Source organism: Pseudogymnoascus verrucosus (genome assembly GCF_001662655.1).
Source record: "Pseudogymnoascus verrucosus strain UAMH 10579 unplaced genomic scaffold scaffold_16, whole genome shotgun sequence".
Lineage (NCBI taxonomy): Eukaryota > Fungi > Ascomycota > Leotiomycetes > Thelebolales > Thelebolaceae > Pseudogymnoascus > Pseudogymnoascus verrucosus.
In genome coordinates, this window is record NW_017263667.1 from 179,387 (window position 1) to 198,880 (window position 19,494).

Genomic DNA, 19,494 nt, shown 5'->3' on the forward strand with positions numbered 1-19,494 from the left:
CAGGACCAACTCACTCCATGCCTCGATAGAATTGAAATTATGAAGCACACCGAGAGAAACTACCCTATGGCGAGGGTAGTCCTATTTGCCAATGGCCGATCCAGCAGGCACTTGGGCGCATACTGTTGCGAGGTCACGGAGAATTGGATTCTGGAAGACGTCTCGAATCGTTAGGGAAATACCGTTCTGGCGTGCTACGCTGACGAGACGTATTGCCCCAATAGAATCACCGCCCATACGGATGAAGCTGTCATCGATGCTGATGCTGTCAAGCTCAATTTGGAGGACTTCTGCCCAAAGCCTTTGGATGAGCCGCTCCATGTCTGTTTCTGGAGCCCGCCGCTCACCGTCTAATCGACACAACATTGCAATATCCTTTGCAGTTAGCGATGACCCAATCTCGCGAAGTTGTCTTCGGTCTACCTTCCCCGTAATAGACCTGGGAATGTTTTGGAGAGGAATATAAACCGTTGGAATCATGAACAAAGGTAGCACCTCTGATAGATGGTCATTAACCCCGATCGATACTCGTTTGACCTTGGAATCATGTTCTTCGCCAGCGCCATCTACAGAAACAAAAGCTGCGAGCATTTTGTTCTCAGTTCCGCGTGGTTGGATGGGCTCAGCGAAAACCTGAATGTCAGCCGCTTTGCTAGCCAGGACTTGTCGCAAATGATGCTCCACCTCCTCTAACTCAACTCGCTGACCACGAATCTTGACCTGTGTATCTTTGCGTCCAATAAAGAGTAAGCTTCCGTCATCTCTATACCGCACAAGGTCTCCGGTTCGGTAAACTCGACCACGGCGTCCGGGACGACCCCCGGGAACGCCACGCAGAAGCCATGCCGGGTCTTGGACAAAGGACACAGCAGTCCTGAGAGGGTCATCGAGATACCCGTCACCAACTGTGGGACCCTCGATCCAGAGCTCGCCCACCGTCCCAATTGATGCCAAGATATCCGGGTTATCTGGTTCAACAACCCATGTACAAACTCCAACTCCACGGCCGAGTCCAACCTCACTGGCCGCTGACAGGTCCAATATTGCTGCAGATGGAGTACACTCTGCGGGGCCATAAGCATTTACAACTCGGGTCTTGTCACCAGCTAAGTATGCGTCGGTGGGGAGGACTGCTTCGCCCCCCAACACAAGGGTATTTAAGTTGGAGAGGCCGGTTGTGTGACGGGCCAACGAAGGTGGTAGGTCTACCATTGTGATATTGTACTTGACAAAACACTCGGACAAGTTTTCCTGCCGTTCATCCGAGGATGGAATACAAAGGCACCCCCCTGGAATTATCAGTGAGTATAAATGTTTTTCATAACTTCAGTTTGGGCCGAAATAATAAGCAAAAACTCACCTGCTGTCAGTGTATTTAGTAGGTTAGCCCAAACAACATCAAAAGCGTACGAAGAAAAATCCAAGACACGAGCGCCCTTAATATACCCCAGTGTATCCCGTTGATAGGCAATGGCACTTGAGTAGTTCTTGTGCAGGAGCTTGACGCCCTTCGGGACCCCGGTGCTACCCGAAGTAAATATAACACATAGTAACTGGGACGGGTCAACACTTGGCAATCCGAGATATCGCTCAGGCAGAGGCCCATGAGTTTCGTCGCTTTGGGAGTTGGTTTGATTTGAAAGCTGATCTCGTCCCACGACCACTACTTCGTTTATTCCTAGGCGGCGGGCCAGTTCGCTATTTTCAACCGACGATAAAATGACCGTTGCTTTGACATGCGTGGTAATGGTGCGCATTCGCTCCTCCGGCTGGGATGTAGGATCCAATGCGACTGCCGCAGCACCAGCCTGTATCACAGCAAGCGCGGCCACTGGCATCCACATCGATTTCTCAAAGCAAAGAGGCACAATGGTGCCGTGTCCCACGCCCATCTTAACGAGTTCATAAGATAAGTTTGTTGATAATTCGAGTAATTGTCCGTATGTTAAATCGCCATCCCATGCACTAATGGCCGGAGCCAAAGGCTGCTCACGAGCTCGCTGGATAATCCAATGATGAACACATGCCTTAACCGGCGCCGGCACTGTGGCATTCCAGGTCCATATATCACAGACGTCACGAGGACTAGCCACAGCCAAGGTCCGGATCTTATGCTCTCGCATGTCCAAGCTGAGCAACTGGTGAAGAATGTGCTCGAACTGGTTGATGATTCGAGTGACTTGTAGCTCCCCAATAACGCTGGAGTCGAATTTAATGCACATGTCCGTCCTGTTTTCTTGCACCTGAGTCTCGATTATGAAAGCACAGGAATCAAGACTATCCTGCCAGCTGTCTTTTGTCTCGCCGATAGGTCCAGGCTGGTGCCCTGCCACTCTGGACGAGTGATCAACCACGTGCAGGAGCATCTGGATATCGCAGCCTAAGGACGCTTCGTCACTCATTAAGCGGATTCTTCGAAGACCAGTCCTCTCAAATGGAGCAATCTCATAAGCTTGACGCTGAACTTCTTGGAGAAACTCGGCAACACTATCATCGGGTTTCAACAGTATTCGGATCGGTACAACTATCTTATCGTCCTTGTCGGTCACTCCGAAAAGGGCCTCATTGGAGCCAAGAATTCGGGTTGCCAATATTGACCATGAAGCCCTTAATATTGTGGATACCTCAAACCCACAGCGGTTTGCCCAATTTAGACTTTGTGCACTTTGCCTTATTTCCCTATCAGGCCAGGATCTGTATGTGGCCGTCTTCATTGGTGGAAAATGAGACCCTTGGATATTATCAAAGTGAGTCTGCCAGAACGTCCTTGTCAATTGTTCCTCTGTGCCGACGTTATGTTTGAAAAAGCTACTGACAAGGGACTGCTCCGAGTTAGGAAAACTTGTGTCGTCAATGTTGATATTCAAGAGGTATTGGATTGCCTTGATAAAGATAGCGGCTGTTTCTTGTGCCGCATTCAGGCTGACATATGGCGCTCGGAATTCAATCGCACTTTTTATGACATCTTCTTCAATACTGGCGTGGAGGGTCAAGTCATACTATATATGTTAGTCTGCCAGAGGCTTATAAACGTACAAAAGCACATTTCGTACCTCGTGTGAATCTTCGCCGTTGTGGGACTTGAATGAAAGGCCCTTTTGCCTCTCAGGACCCGCCTTGGCTTTGTTGGAAGCATGTATAGACAGGGAAGTATTAAACAACCTTCGCCCAGAGAGGCCGAGCTGATGTTGAATTTCGGCTAAGGAGGTGTGTTGAATATTCAGATGCTCTATGGATTTCCCCATGGTTCTTTCTAGGACCCGTCTCGCCGGTGCCCGCAAGTCAACGCGACCGATGAGTAGATTAGCAAGAGGACCAACCATGGTCTCAACAGAATCCACTGCTGAATCTCTCCCAGAAGCGAGATAGCCGAAACAGGCCTCGAATTTCCCAGTAAATTGCGACAGGGTCATGGCCCATGCGACCTGAAGGAAGACAGACCGTGTAATGCCCAGCGTTTTGCAAAAGCCTGCAATACCAAAAGTTACATCTACGGGGATGGGGATAGAGTGACCCTCACCTTCCGATTCTGGAGGAGCTTGAAGAACCGGAAATTCACAGGGCTCAACACCATTCAATAGCTTTGTCCAAGATGCAATCCTCTGGGTACTTGGGGTGCTGCTTATGTATCGTATCATGTCACGGAAGGCCGGGGCTGGCGGCAAGACATAGTTATCATATATGGCGATGAAATCACCAACAATAATCGACATGCTAGCCGCGTCGACAAGGGTGTGATTGGCATCTAGTCTGCAGGACACTTCGCCTGATTGCGATTGACAGATCGTGAAAGCATGTTCAGGCTCGTTAGCGGCGAATTTTGGCTTTTCAAGACGGTTCAAGGCTTCTGATGGGTTATCGTCTACCGTCATTTGTGTCACGCGAATGTGCGACTCTGGAATGACAATTTGGATGAACGCATTATCCTCAGGATGAAGACTGAATACCGATTGTAAAATGGTATGCCGGCTTACAACCGTCCTCCAAGCCGCTTCCAGTCGTGAAGGGGAGACGGCAGAGGTAGTGTCAGTAGGCACGCACTCCCATACGGAAAAGGTCGCATAAGTGGATATTTCTTTCTGGGAGCTTAACAAGACACCTTCCTGTAGCGGCGAGCATGGATATATGTCCGCAACAGCATCCGTCCTAATCCCCATACTTGGGAGCTGTTCTGTCAACAGTGTGTCTAACCCGCTGTATGATAGGGAAAGGAGAGGGAGATCGGCCAGAGTAAAGCTCTGGGCAGAACGCATCAGATCTTCGGTTACGGATCTCAAGGTGTCGGAAAATGTTTCGATCCACTCGTGAATTCGATCCTGATGTTTGAGCTTTCTGTGAACGTTGAATGAAATCAGAAACATGCCTTCATCCACATTGGCATCGATTTCAATCATGGAAGGTCGAGTTGCTAATTTCGAGATTTCTGAAATACCAGTGTCTGCCTTGAATAAATAGCCAGGAACCCCAAACAGGCCATCTTCGGCTTCGAGTTGTTGGTATCTGCCCGTGTAGTTGAAGAGCAACTCCACAACATCATGACCATGGAACACCTCGCGACCCGATTCGCTATGGTATCGGCATGCAAAATAAGGCTGCCCTTTACCTGGAATCTTTTGCCGGTTGTCTTTGGCAATACGTATGGCATCGATTACAGAGCTATCGCGTCCAAGACGCACCAAAAGTGGATAGATGGTAGTAAACCACCCGACCGTGCTTGACACATCGAAAGGTAAGTCATCACTCTGGTCTCTTCCGTGGCCCTCAATCCACAAAACGGGAGGATCACGCTCGGGAAAGGTTTGGAGGAACGAGTAAAGCATCGAACCGATGATGATATCGACAGGCTCGGTTTTGAGGCTCGTATTACTGCCGCCAAAAAGTCCATCCGAGACATCAAGATCAAATAACTTAGAGTGCATTTCCACATTATCATACGTGTTTTCGGATAGCGGTAACCCCCAAAACTCAAGTTGTGGCTTCGGAATTGGATACGGAAGCACTGCTAGTGGCGACAAATTGCGGCCTATATTTGCCTGGCGTCTACACCAGGTTCGGAATGAGGTTGTTGGCTGAGAAAGAAGCGTTCCATGTGTGATATATTCCTCGATGTCATTCCATATTATGCGCCACGATACTAGGTCAATGACTAGATGGTGGGCTGAGAGTATGATTATTTGGTTGTTATCCGGAATATTGAAAAGGTCGATGGCAAATAGAGGGCCCCGTTCGATATCGAAGGATTCCTGTCGCAATTGTCCGGGTTTATCAATCTCGTCATGGTGAGCTACAAAGTGCTCAACAAAAGCAAATGATTGCGCATCAGCCTCCTTTGGTATAACTTGCGTCCAACGGCCGCTATCAGAGCTTTTACTATATCGTGCACGAAGCAGTGGGTGGCGTCTAATAAGTGTTTCCAATGCGCTCTTGAGAGCAATTGTTTCTACTGGTCTTTGGAGCTCTAGGATAAAGCTCTGATTGAAGTGGTTAAGGCCATTGGGGTAGGCATCGAAGAACATTTGCTGAATTGGCGAAATCTCAAACGACTCCCCGTCAGTCTCATCCTCTTGCTCATCTTCAAGATCATATTGCGAGACAACTCGACACAAAGCTGCCAGATTTCGAATAGTCTTCGCTTTAAGGAGATCGCCAACCGTGAAAGTGATATTGTGAAGCCGACCTTGGGATACGGCCTGCATGGCTGAAATTGAATCGCCTCCTAACCTCGTGAATGGTTTATTGACAGAAGCCTCCTGAGATGATACGCCAAGAACAGACATCCATACTTGTTGGAGGATGGTTTCTAGATCACTCAGTGATTCCGCTGGGTCATTCATGCTGGAATCCTTTATGTACTGCAAGTATACAGATTCTCCAACAGCTCGAAGCTGCCGTCGATCTGTCTTACCTGAAGTCATAATAGGTAGCTTGTAGATTGGAACAAATGCTGTGGGCACCATGTATATTGGTACCATCTCCATTAGGCGATCCGTGAGCGCATCTGTTACCTGTCGGATGGCAGTAGAATGCGACTCCTCCGTCATATTCCTTTCCTCTGCATTTCCAAGGCTGATAAACGCTAGGAGTATTGCATTATTAGCCCCCTCTGGCTGAATAGTCTCTGCAATAACCTGGATATCGTCCTCATTACTACCCTCGACTAAAAGAAGAGGGAGTACCGCATCGAGGACGTGCTGTTCAACCTCTCCAAGCTCGACACGCTGACCCCTAATTTTTACTTGTGTATCTTTTCGACCAAGAATGACAAGTGATCCATTTTCCTTATATTTTACTAAGTCACCCGTGCGATAAAGCCGTCCGTGACGGCCGGTCTGGTCAAGTCGTCCGGGAACGCCACGGAGTAGCCACGCTGGGTCTTCAACAAAAGCAGCAGCTGTTTTCCCGGGGTCATTAAGATATCCCTCGCCGACCAACGGCCCTTCCAAATATAACTCGCCAATAGATCCAATGGGCGCCAACGACTCTGGGTTGTCAGGTTCAACGACCCATATACAAACCCCAGCTCCATGACCAATACAATCCGCTGTCGCGTCTCCTAATGTTGCGGTTGGAGTGCATTCGGATGGGCCATATGCATTAAAAACCTTTGTATTTTCGCCAGCTAAGTACGCATCGCTAGGAAGAACTGTCTCGCCACCTAAAATAAGTGTATTGAGCTTTGAGAGTGCTGCCCGGCTAACAATTCGTGCTACGGAGGGGGTCATGTCTGCGTATGTAATGTTATATTTCTCTAGACAACGAGGTAAATTATTTCCGAGTTCACTTTGCATTGGGATGCAAAGTGTTCCGCCAGCGGTGAGAGTGTGCAATATATTAGACCAGGCTACGTCGAAAGCATACGACGCAAGATCAAGCACGCGGGAAGTATTAGAGCACCCTAAGATCTTTTGTTGATAGGTGATAGCGCTGCAGAAGTTTCTGTGGGTGATAAGAACACCCTTCGGCGTTCCAGTCGTGCCCGAGGTGAGAACGACGTAAAGAATACCCGACGGACTGACGGGCGGCAAACTAAAGGGCGCTGGGTGTGACTGATTGGCCCCGACGACTACCACCTCTTTAATACCAGCACTGATCTGGATAGCTAGAGATTCATTCATCCGCGATGATAGAATGACCGCCGAATTTACCTGCGCAGCTATGGCAGACAGTCTTTCCAGTGGCTGTTTAATGTCCATTGCCATACATGCGCCGCCGGCTTTCATAACAGCGAGCGCCGCAACGGGCATGAACATCGATTTCTCGAAGAGAAGCGGGACTATGGTCCCCGATACCCCTTCTTCTGATAGGTGATAGGCTAGGTTCGTCGATAGATCTTCTAGCTCCCTGTAAGTCAGGTTGCCGTCCCACGCGTTAACTGCTAGAGCAGACGGGTTCTCGCGAACTTTTTCCGAGACCAAGTCGTGTATGCACGCCTCTATCGGTTTTGGTACCACCGCATTCCACGTCCATATACGGTTAAGGCTCCACTGATCATCATGAAGCCCCCTGAGCGTCTGGTTGCCTTGGCTACCATCAGATAGCTGAATGATCGTATATTTGAAGCTTTGGGCAATATTCTCTATCTGCTGCTGTCCTATCACGCTCGAATCAAAGTCAATACATAAATTGACCCCATCTAACTCCAACTGGAATTCGATAATGATAGAGTAAGTGCTAAAATCTCGACCCTGTGTTTTATTATAGTCACCAACAGGCTCGTCCAGGAATGGCCTGCCAGGATCACCTTCGCCTTCGCCTTGGTCGGCTGGCTGAATTACAAGGAGAGTCTGAAAGTTAGAACCCAAAGCAGTTTCATCGTTGAATTGTGCGATATTCTGTAAGCCGGTTTGCTCAAACGCAATCATATCCACTGCCTGACACTGCACCGAGCCAAGTAGTTGGTTTATGGTTGCGTCTCGGTCCAGTACGACTCTTATTGGGACAGTGGCAATCGTTGGCCCTGCCATAAGCTCGATGCCAGGTACAGGTGCCTGGCGGCCTGTAACAGTCGCACCAAAAAGTGCCTCATCTCCGCCAGCGCCATTTGCAGCAATCACAGACCATGCGGCTCGGATTAGCGTCGCAGGTGTGAAGTCACTGTGTCCCCAGTCAAGACCAGGGATTCTCAAACTAATCTGGCGCTCCAATCGCGGATGATGGACTGCTTTTGGAGGAGGAAAGTGCGAGCCTTGTGTACCTGCAAACATTTTTTGCCAGAAAATCTTCGCAACTGCTTTGTCCTGTTCTAAGATATATTTTATAAACGCCGTCATTGGCTGCAGACCTTGACTGGGTTTATTGAAGTAGGCAAGTTCAGCCTCTCTCATCAGAAGTGGCATGGAGAATCCATCATACAAGGAGTGATGAATCTCCCATATGAATTGGCTCGGCCTGCCTGCAGCTTTTTCTATTATAGCGAATTTCGTCAGGGGAGTACCTAGACCTATAGTGGGTCCATTGCTTGTCTGATCCCCCTGAATACTATCGAGCTCAGTGCTAATTGTCCACGATACTCCCTCGTCTATGACAACCTGGACGACGCCGGTGCCTGGAAGGCTGACAATTCGCGTTCGTAGGATTGCGTTTGCAGCTACAACCCGATCCCAGGCCCCGCAAAGAGTCTTGGTGTCTATGTCTTGCCCGACTTCAAATACATAATTCGCCACATATGTCCCAGGCTGCTGAGCTGTAAGAGCCAGAAGTCCTTGTTGCAATGGCGTACAGGGCATGATATCAAGCACCTGAGACGCCTGGATATGGCAAAGCCAGGCAGCATGAGAGCATACTTGTTCTCGATCATCGGATGAACGCAAACCCAGCAATGAAAAAGGGGTGATCGCAGGTTTGTAAGAGTCAGCATGGCTGAGCTCGGTCCTGTCTTGGGTTGTGCGGACGGATCCGATCGGATCTTGGTGAATCTCGACATGGTTTCCATAAATCTCGACCTGCTCCTTGGCATGGACAAAGGTTGGTGGCTCATCTTGTTTGTGCGGCAGACAGCCTCCGTTGTTGTCACGTTCTAACCCCTGATTTAGTTGTGGTTTCACGGTCAACACCGCATCAGGTCCCTCTTCGATGTAAGTTTCGCCTTTCTTTTTCTCGTGATCATTTGTTGAATACCCATTTCTCGTGCTTTCATATGGTGTATACCCGTCTTCTGTGTGGACAAATTCCGTGTGACCATTTTCTGTGTATCCGTTTTCCGTGTGACCGTTTTGTGTGTATCCGTTTTCCGTGTGACCGTTTTCCGTGTTACCATTTTCTGTGTATTGATTTTCCGTGTAACTTTTTGAGGTGTGTACATTTACCGTGTGTACATTTACTGTGTCTCCATCATCCGTTCCTAAAAAAGAGCCAGAACCGTCAGTAATGAAGATGACATCAGATTAGGTGATGAAGGTTGTGAAAGAAACTGCCCTTACCAAACTGATGCTTCAGGGTTGCGTCTGACGGTGGAACCACATCGGCAACATGTCTCGGCCGGACCAAATGCGAAATCTTCGCATATTCCGGCGTTGTCCGCCCAACGTCCGGGGAAAGGAGTACAGAGTCTGCTTGCAATGCGATGATGGAACTTTCTATGTTGTCTCTAAGTCCGCTCAGAGAAGGAATGCAGAGACATCCACCGCACGTCAGTACGAGCAAACTATACCACCCTACCCGGCTGGCGTGCGACTCCAAGTCAACGACTCGGGAATTGTGGTTGAGTCCAAGGGTTTCTTGCTGGTAAGTGATTGTGCTGCTGAACTCTCGGTGGGTGACAACCACTCCAGCACTTCCGTCGGGGCTTAAGAACACGCAGAGGTCGTCCGAGGGACTCACTGTCGGTAGTGAGCGAGCTATTATCGTCTCTTCGGAGAGCATCTTCCTATCCACCACCACCACCTCAGCCATTCCGAGCTCCCTTGCCAGCTCCTCGTTTGCTGATGATGAGAGTATGAAGGAAGGGGAAATCTGGGCTGTGATGGCTCGAAGCCGCTCCCGTGGTTGGCTTATATCCAAGGCGATTGAGGCAGCCCCGGCCTTCATTAAGGCCACAATGACCACTGGCGTCAGCCATGTTTTCTCAAAACATAAAGCAATATTTGTCCGTGGCTTCACGCCCACGCCGATCAGTTGGTGAGCCAACTTTGTGGATACCTGGTCGAGTTGTTGGTATGTCAAGTCGCCATCCCATGAGCGGATGGCTGGAGAGGAGGAGAATTCCCAAACAACCCGCTTGATCAGGCTGTGTACGCATGCTTCAATGGGCTCTGGTACAGCTAAATTTGCAGCCCAGATGTCATCAAAGGCAAGCTTTTTGTGTATCTCCGCCCTCTTTGGTTTTTGGTCGACTTCCTGCACGCCATTACCATAGAGGGGTTGATATCTCATACTGCCTACTTCTTTCACAGCAGTTTCTTGTTTCTTGTAAATAGTTTTATAATGAATAACCAGGAGACATTCGTATAGGGAACACACGGAGAGCCCGGCACCAGCAATGGAAGATTTACCACGATATATCACTTGTTTGGGGTCTCATGCTTCATGCTATAACTTATGACAAATATAACCTAATAAACGCTCTCAATGACTGCATAGTCCATTTTCATCTGTACAACAGCTCTCTTTACACTGCTTTATGCGCTCTTGACGTGATCTCTTTACGTGATTGAAGAAACGGGATGCAGCTGGTTGTGGAAATATTGGCGGATCACACGCTTCATACTCACACAGATCGAGGCCCTGTTGTACAATATGAACGGACCTCATCTCTCTCGGGAGAAATATTAACATTGTAAAGTAATTGTCCCACATCAAAACATGCCGTGGCTGTCGAAAAATATGATCTATTGCACATTTAACTACACATCGCCTGAGGCTCGTCTAACGATCCCCTCGGTATATTTTAGTTCGCGTATCATTTGGTTTTTGCACGCATTTGATCTAGTTACGATCACCTTCGTTCTACCTGCCGTTGTAGGTTTAACTTGGAAGAGTGGCATGCTTCCCATTCACCATCATGATCTCCATTATGCCGGCTTCTAGAACGCCTTGTTCAATCGCCGTCGAGGACACTTTCGGCCCAATAGTGGCTGGCCCCTGCCTTGGGGGCTTTGACTTCACGCTCCTCTTCGAGGAGGCTATCTTGACCATCCTCCCGCTGGGGATTGCTAGTTAGTTGTCGCTGCCAAAAGCAGCTATGACCGTTGTTTGCTGACTTGTCTGTTAGGTATATGGGCTCTGCTTCGAATTCGGGTTCTACGCCACCAGACATCAAAGGTTCGGTCATTATGGCTTCTCCCACTAAAAATGGTACGATTCTCTATATTACTTTGGTTTTCACAATATTGAAGCATGCTTTGCAATGTCTTTGGCTGACAACAAAGAATAGATTTTATTTGCTACATACGTCTTTATCCAAGCTGTGGTATTGGCAGTGACGACTATAGATGGGATTCCAACGACTCGCCTCACCCTTTGGTGCCATGCGTCAACAATAGTCGTCTATGGAATTTTGTTGTCCGTATCATATCTAGAGCATACGCGCTCAGTGCGTCCATCGACACTGCTGTCTGTTTATCTCGGAACATCAATCCTACTTGACGCTGCGCGTGTCCGCACACTGTTCTTTATCTCAGGAAATGAAGTCGTTGCACGCCTCTTCCTCGCCGGGTTTTCTGTCAAGATTCTGATCTTTGTTCTGGAAGTCTCTGAGAAACGTCGCTTTCTCAGGTCTAAGTGGCAGGATGCATCCCCGGAAGAAACAAGTGGAGCCATCAACAGGGCTCTCTTTATTTGGTTGAATCATTTATTTCTCCAGGGCTTCCGAACACTACTGACAGTGGATGTGCTTACCCCACTTGATAGTGACCTACTTGAAGCATCTAAGCCATCGGCACTTGTCAAACGCTGGGAAGAAGGTAAGCCGTCTTCCACGTCTTTCAGTTACCTCACCACTTACCTATTTCGACAGTCGACAAATCAAGCGACAACGCTCTTCTGTGGACATTTTTGGCCCATTACAAATGGAGCCTTGGGGCTGGTATTATTCCACGACTTGCTTACAGTGGCTTTAGCTTCTCACAGCCGTTTCTTGTTCAGCGAGTTCTCGACTTTACTGCAGAAACTAGAGGTCCTAATTCGCAGAATATCGCCTATGCCCTCGTTGCGGCCTATGCAATCGTATATATTGGGATCTCTGTCAGTCACTACTCTGTGTACCATACATACTAAGCTAACTCTGGTATTTCTAGTTGTCGTTTTCAGTCTACCAGCACAAGACATACCGACTTCTCACTCTGTTCCGTGGGAGTATTATTGCTCTCGTATTTGACAAGACTCTTCGCGTCAACTCGTCAGCCGCCGAAAATGCAGAGGCGATCACATTAATGAGTGCAGACATTGATCGCATTGGATCCAGCATGACTCTGGTCCATGAAGTTTATGCATCCTTTATTGACGGCGCCCTTGCAATCTTCCTATTATACAAGCTTCTTGGGGTGGCTGTAGTCCCCCCACTCGTGTGGATAATTGGTATAACAATGCTTTCTTTTATTATTATCTATTATGTTCTCTATAGCATCTCAATTCACTAATCGGCCCTCAGTTTGTTTATTGATAGGACTTCCCCTTGCAAAGGCAGCTGGCAATGCTCAAATCCCATGGCTAGAAGCGATAGAAGATCGCCTGGCAGCGACTGCGAAAGTGCTTGGCGCGATGAAGGCTATAAAATTGACGGGATTGACGGACATCGTATCATCTCGAGTCGGAAACCTTAGATTGGCTGAGATTCACGCATCTCTCCGGCATCGTGTCTTGGTCATTTTTTCAGCAGTCGTATGTAAGTATTTCTGAGTATCCAGCAAGAAAATGAACATAATAATCTAGCCATAGGATATTACTAATACCTGGACACTAGCTTTTGCATCTACCGCTTTGGCTCCAGTGTTGGGTTTTGCCACATACATCCTCCTTGACAAAACGAATGACTCATTGGGATTGACAGAAGGAATCGCGTTTGCCGCACTGAGCGCCTTCGAATTGCTGGATGGGCCAATGGTAGTCGTTATTGATGGCTTTGAGCACATCCAAACTGTTATCAACTCATTCCGTCGTGTTCAAGAATACCTACTAACAGAAGAACGAGCTGATTACAGGACTTCCCTGGAAGACGTACGGCCATCTTCGAGATCAAGGATTTCACGCTATCAAAGATATGATGAGAATATAACCGCTGAGGGTTCCCCAAGATCTAATTTGGTAGGCCTAGAATTGGAGGTCATTGTTGAAGATGCATCGGCTAGCTACATTGCAGAAGATGACCCTGTTTTGCAGAACTTGTCATTTGAAATCCCCCGAGGCCAGATCACCATGATATTTGGTCCCGTCGGTTCTGGAAAGTCGACATTGCTCAAGCTGCTGCTTGGAGAAATGCCATATGCCACGGGCTCAGTTGCAACCGGGTTTACCAGAGCAGCGTACTGCCCTCAATCGCCATGGTCTACCTGGGGCACCGTCCGAAGCAATATAGTGGGCATGTCGGTGTGGGATGAAAAGTGGTATAACACTGTTGTGTCTGCCTGCGCACTCTTGGAAGATTTTTCGGAGCTGGCAAATGGAGACCAAACTGCAACCGGTGCACAAGGGTCCGGGCTTAGTGGTGGACAGAAAATGCGATTGGTGAGTATTCATAACTTGTGCAGCAAGCTTCTCAACTAAGAGTGCATAGTCTTTTGCTCGTGCGCTTTATTCAAAAAATCCTGTTATGATACTGGACGATGTGCTTACAGGACTGGATCGCGCCACTGAGAGGCATATTACAGACGCCGTGTTTGGACCAAATGGCCTTCTGGAGAAATTAAACTCGACAGTTATTCTAGCCACAAATTCAGGTATCCCTTCCACTTTAACACTAATGTACAACATATTGACTTATGAAAGCACACCATTTGAGCTTTGCCAACCACTTCATATTCCTCGATGACGGCGAAATTGTTCGAAAGGGCCCTGTTGATACCTTGTCAGTGGATGGTGGAGTTGTCCTCGAAAAAGTTATGAGCCAACCTGCTGCAACAACGCCTCGTCCAGAGCCAGAAATTCCAGATGAGGCTCAAGATGCCCTGAAGGAACTCGAGCTTCTCAGAGCAGGTCATGACACCGGAGATATTCAGATTTATACGTATTACGCAGACATCGCAGGATGGTGGACTATTGCAGCCTATCTCTTGGGCTGTGTCACGTTCGTATTCGGCATGACCTTCCCTTGTATGTTGCGAAAGGATTCAGAACAAAGAAGCCAATTTGCTAATACGCCTTAGCTGTCTGGTTGCAATGGTGGGTTAACGCCAACGCGGACCACCCGAACGAACGTGTTGGGTATTGGCTTGGTGTGTTTGGCGCCCTCGCGGTTGTTACAATTCTTGGTTGCGCTCTAGCGGATACGTCAGTAATCCATATCTCTCATATTCACATCACTGTGATGCTGACATTATCGGAGGATGTTTAACATGGTAGTACTGCCAAAGACGGGAATAAGGTTCCATGAGCTCTTGTTGAGTACAACTATGCAGTGCGCGCAGCCCATTTGATTTGTGGGGTTTCTTGAATTGACAATTCATAGGGCCCGAACATCTTTTCTCACATCAACCGATGCCGGAACCACGCTAAATAGGTTTGTGTGTTGAGTTCTGTTTTTGACATTGGGCTAATATTGAAACGAAAAAGGTTTAGTCAAGACCTAGAATTGATCGATAGCGATCTTCCCCAATCCATTGATGAAACCGTTTCTCAATTTTTATCGGTTATCGTTTCTGCAGTCTTCGTATTTATTGGTTCAGGTTACGTTATAGCAGTTCTCCCGCTCTGCATCGTAGCGCTCGGTTTGATACAGGTTTATTATCTACGAACTTCGAGGCAACTACGGCTGCTAGATATTGAGGAAAAAGCACCTCTTTTCTCCCAGTTCTTAGAAACCGTGAACGGCGTGGCTTGCATTCGGGCGTACGGGTGGTCTGAGGAATATACGGAGCAGAACTACAAAAATCTAAACAGATCGCAGAAGCCATACTATCTGTTGTGGTGCATCCAAAGATGGCTGACTCTGGTTTTGGACCTTTTAAATGCGGGCGTTGCCACCCTAGTTGTTGCACTGGCCACCAATCTTGAGGGTGGGTCGACTGGATTCCTGGGGGTTGCGCTCTTCAATATCGTGATCTTCAGCTCGACACTTCAGGGTCTGGTAACCGCGTGGACTCAGGTTGAGACAGCGCTTGGGGCAATAAACAGAATCCGGTCGTTTATTTTGAATGTCGAGAATGAGAACCAAGAAGACGAGGTGGGCACCGTGCCGGAAGACTGGCCAGAACGAGGTGGCATTGTGTTCAAGGATATTTCGGCCTCGTACGAGGTCTCGCTTGGACCAGTTTTGAAAGAAATCAGCTTCTCAATTCAACCTGGTGAGAAGATAGCTATATGTGGGCGAACAGGAAGGTGAGTGTCTGATATAGTCAACAGTCGAAGAGTTTATACTCAAGAAGAATTAGCGGCAAGTCGTCTCTCATCTCTACTATACTTCGTATGTTGGAGATTGACTCTGGTTCCATTACCATTGACGATGTCGACATCAGCAAGATTCCGCGACAAGAAGTGCGAAGCCGGTTGAATACAATATCGCAGGAAACTTTCTTCCTACACGCTAGCGTGCGCGAAAATATCGACCCCCTTGAAACTGCTAGCGATGAACGTATTATTGAGGTGCTTCGCGCCGTAAGTATGTGGGACTACTTTGAGTCACGCGATGGACTTGATGGCGATGTGGAAGAGGAGAAATTGTCCCATGGACAACGACAGCTATTTTGTCTCGCTCGTGCTATTATCAAGCCAGGGCAGATCCTTATTATCGACGAGGCAACAAGCAGCATGGATTCCGAAACAGACGAACTCATACAACGGGCACTACGTAACGAGTTTGAGGGTCGCACTATAATTGCTATTGCACACAAGTTGCATACCGTGCTTGACTTCGATCGGATCATGTTGCTTGAGAAAGGTCGGATTGTTGAAACTGGAAACCCACAGGAGCTTCTCGAAACAGCGACATCAGCTTTCCGCGCCCTTTACGAGAGTCTTGGTGAAGATGTGCAATAGACCAAAGCATAAGTAGGGTCAATAGAATTACATGCCTCTTTGCACCCTAAAAATAATAACTATGGCGCATCACTAGTCTTATGTTCCTATACTTCCACTATGCCGTCCATTGTGTCTATTTCGTCTGTTCCAAGGGGCCTTTGTTGTTTGCTACATTATCAAAGAAGCTGTAAGCATGATAAGGCCCCCTAGCCCATCCATTCCCGAGCACCACTCCTCCCAATTTGCAGTGCTTCTCAACGGAGCACCCGAGAGCCCATTTGGCAGCGCCTTATCACTACAATATATCTGACCCTCGTCTATTTTCACAAGCTCACCGCTTGTAGCCAATCCAAAGTCAGTCTCAGTCCAAGAGCCCCTCTCACTTTCCATCTTCCACATATATTCATCGCCCGCTTCCCACAGATGTTTCTTCGCCGGCAGTGGTGCCAAAATAAGGTCTTTTTGCAAATTGCATAATTTTGCTGGCTCGAAATATATAAGCGTGTTCACAACTTGGTATACTACGCACAATCTTCGATTTAGTTAGTAACCATACACTCTGTCCATTATAATAGAGTAGATAGGAGTCCAACCTCCGTCTTGATTCCTCAAAAAGCCAATCTTCCCATATTATTTCGGAGCCGGCGCCGCGGAGAGCCTGTCGCGTGTCGATTGTAATATCACTATGAGTCAATCGTTTAGATAGTACCTACATTATGTCATTACAAAATTTAGGTGGGAAGAAGGAGTGTGATATAAACCTACAGTCACAGTTGAGAGTAGTAAAGAATCAACGTTATTGTGTTCTGTTTCACCTTCGTCCAACCTTGTGAGAATATAAATGAAAAGGGCTTGCATACCAGCAAGCAGTTCCCATTTATTTAGCTTTAGGCTCTAATATTATTAGCTCCGTATGGCCCCCCTTTTAGGAGCATGGGAACTCTATTAACGTACCTCTTCACATAGTCGCTCGCATTCCATCTGCACGTTTTTCCAGAATAACTTTCGACCGCCTCTAACCCCACTACTAATCATGTGCATCAAGCAGATACAGTTGGTAAGTGGCTCCATGTTATCATTCTCGGTTTCGGAAGATATCAGACGCGGATGGATAAAGGGCGGAAGGGACCCATGGCGCATCATCATCAGAGGGTAAGATTTCAGGGTGTGGAGGATGAGATTTGCTGTTCTTTGCGCTCCAGTTGACACTTTTGGTCGCCGGATAATCGATCGAATGGTCGTACTTGGCTGTTTTGGGATTGACATATAAGAAGAAAGGGTGGATTGTGGGATGTGGAGGGCTTGACTAGATGAAGGTATCCAGTGGTGAACTGAAGGCGACGACCCTGACGGAGGATAATGAATGGTTCCAACATTCAACGGCGGATCCAAAAAGTCGGTGAAATTCATTTGCGGGTTATCCCAATCAAGATAGTCCCCTCCAATGTCTGCGAGTGCTGGATCTAATATGACAGGAGCGCTGTCGAGAATTATATCGCCATCATTGCTTGCTTCTTGACTATTTTCGGCACTAGGAGAACCGGCCACCAATGAATGCACCGTCGTCCGTCGTGCAATTGGTTCATTATCGCCATGCCGGATCTTTTGCCCCGTACTTCTAGGTGTGCTTGCTGGATATTGGCATTGGACGGCTTTGGCTATGCACCTCGAGCACCCAGGCCGTTTAGTATCACAACGTGCCTTCCCTCGCGCACAGGAAATACAAGATCTGGCCCGCGTAGTAGGAACCGCCGCTCTCCGAGACCGACAGTAATACCCATGTCTCTTTAGCGTAGACGCTGTCAGGCTGTCAGCACATACAGTTATGGAAACTTGGCGTCACATAGTAATATCCGGTGGAAGTACAACTCACGCTTATCAAAGGGTTTATTGCACTCCCCGCACCTCAGAACGGATAATGCATTTTCGTCGGACATTTCGAATTAGATCAAAGTAAATAAATTATAGGAATTGTGCAGTGGATGCCTATAATTATTGAATTTGCTGCGGTTGCAATCATTTGTCAGCACCAACGTCACCATTGAGAGTAGTGTCGGGCGGAACATTTTGTAAATGCGAAAACATCCCCCCACACTCTATATCTCGATTCGGAACAGTCCGTTGAGCGGACCATTTTGAAAACGCTAGGAATGCTGCAATTTCAAAAATACAGATCCCTCTTCCTCTGGGGGCATTGGATTCGGGCGTCCAGCATGAGAAGTCTCTTCCAAACTGAACACAGGTATTTGCAATCATGATGATCAATCATGATAGCTTCACAAATTGCACAGTCCTGTCGCTGAGTTGGAATTGTAAGCTCAACATTATATAAAGATTGGTATTTTCCACCCAAAATCATGTATCTCCTCAAACAATCATATTTTCTCAATAATCCATACATCTTCAATCAACATGGCGGCTCCTTTCCCATCCCCAACCTCAATGTGGCACACAAACACGTACCACACTTTGTCACCTACCCGGCCCGAACTTTCTGCCCAAGGCAAAAACGTTCTGGTAACAGGAGGTGGTAGTGGCATCGGCGCAGAGACCGCTCGCTACTTCGCCGAAGCAGGCGCGTCTCGAATCGCACTCCTTGGCCGCCGGGAACAGGCTCTTCTCGACACCAAGGCGTCCATCGAGCACAAGTTTCCAAACGTCGAGGTTTTCGTGGCAGCCACTGACATCACAAATAAGAGCGAAGTGGACGAAGCTTTTAAGAAGTTTGTTGGCGACCAAAAAATACACGTTCTAGTTAACAGCGCCGCAATTGTTGGGCCCCGTGAGTCCGTGCAAGAAGCGGATGGTGACAAGTTTCTGGACGCTGTCCAGGTACACCTCAAAGGAGCATTGTTCATTGCGCAGGCATTCCTTCGACACTCTTCGACGGATGCTGTCGCCATCGAAATTAATTCGTCTGCCGCGCTTGTAAATTTCAGTCCTGCCTTCGTTTCATATAGCGTCGCCAAGCTGGCAGTGTTTCGACTTTGGGATTCTCTAGCCTTTGCAAATCCAGCGTTGAGCGTTTTCCATGTCCAACCAGGCATAGTAGACACTGCTATGAATAGGGAAACTGGAGGTGTTGATGCTGTTGGATTTGAAGATCATGGTAAGTAAAATCAGTTCCCAAATGTAATATTATGAGGCTAACTTTGACTTAGTGTCTCTTCCAGGGAGCTTCAACCTTTGGCTCGCAAGCCCCGAAGCACGCTTCCTGAAGGGAAAGTTCCTGTGGGCAAACTGGGATGTTGATGAACTGAAGGCCCGAGCCAAAGAGATTCAATCCAGCGCGCAACTTAGTATTGGGCTGGCTGGGTGGCCGTTTGGGGATCCCAATTGGAAAGCCACTTGGAATTAATTCTCTAGCTACGTCAGGTATACGTGTAA

The 19,494-nt window shown here is 47.9% G+C and overlaps 3 protein-coding genes across 3 annotated transcripts; 2 read left to right on the forward strand and 1 right to left on the reverse strand.

The window, feature by feature from the left end:
- Positions 1 to 81: 81 nt before the first annotated feature.
- On the reverse strand, positions 82 to 10,371 carry NPS6_2 (Nonribosomal Peptide Synthase (NRPS); the record flags this gene model as incomplete). Its single annotated transcript, XM_018273961.1, has 4 exons — positions 82 to 1,289; positions 1,361 to 2,999; positions 3,054 to 9,340; positions 9,420 to 10,371. 4 exons carry the CDS (start codon positions 10,369 to 10,371, stop codon positions 82 to 84), a joined length of 10,086 nt encoding a protein of 3,361 aa, XP_018131353.1.
- Positions 10,372 to 11,011: 640 nt separating this feature from the next.
- On the forward strand, positions 11,012 to 16,172 carry VE01_04488 (uncharacterized protein; the record flags this gene model as incomplete). The annotated part of the gene is made up of 14 exons (XM_018273962.2): positions 11,012 to 11,153; positions 11,210 to 11,292; positions 11,372 to 11,900; positions 11,954 to 12,180; positions 12,234 to 12,513; positions 12,587 to 12,820; positions 12,899 to 13,659; positions 13,709 to 13,871; positions 13,921 to 14,244; positions 14,298 to 14,421; positions 14,477 to 14,548; positions 14,600 to 14,650; positions 14,704 to 15,468; positions 15,522 to 16,172. 14 exons carry the CDS (start codon positions 11,012 to 11,014, stop codon positions 16,123 to 16,125), a joined length of 4,359 nt encoding a protein of 1,452 aa, XP_018131392.1. The 3' UTR covers positions 16,126 to 16,172.
- Positions 16,173 to 18,519: 2,347 nt separating this feature from the next.
- VE01_04489 (putative PKS/NRPS-like protein biosynthetic cluster) lies at positions 18,520 to 19,465 on the forward strand (the record flags this gene model as incomplete). The annotated part of the gene is made up of 2 exons (XM_018273963.1): positions 18,520 to 19,216; positions 19,269 to 19,465. The coding sequence occupies 2 exons, from the start codon at positions 18,520 to 18,522 to the stop codon at positions 19,463 to 19,465; spliced, it is 894 nt and encodes a 297-aa protein (XP_018131359.1).
- Between the last annotated feature and the right edge of the window lie 29 nt (positions 19,466 to 19,494).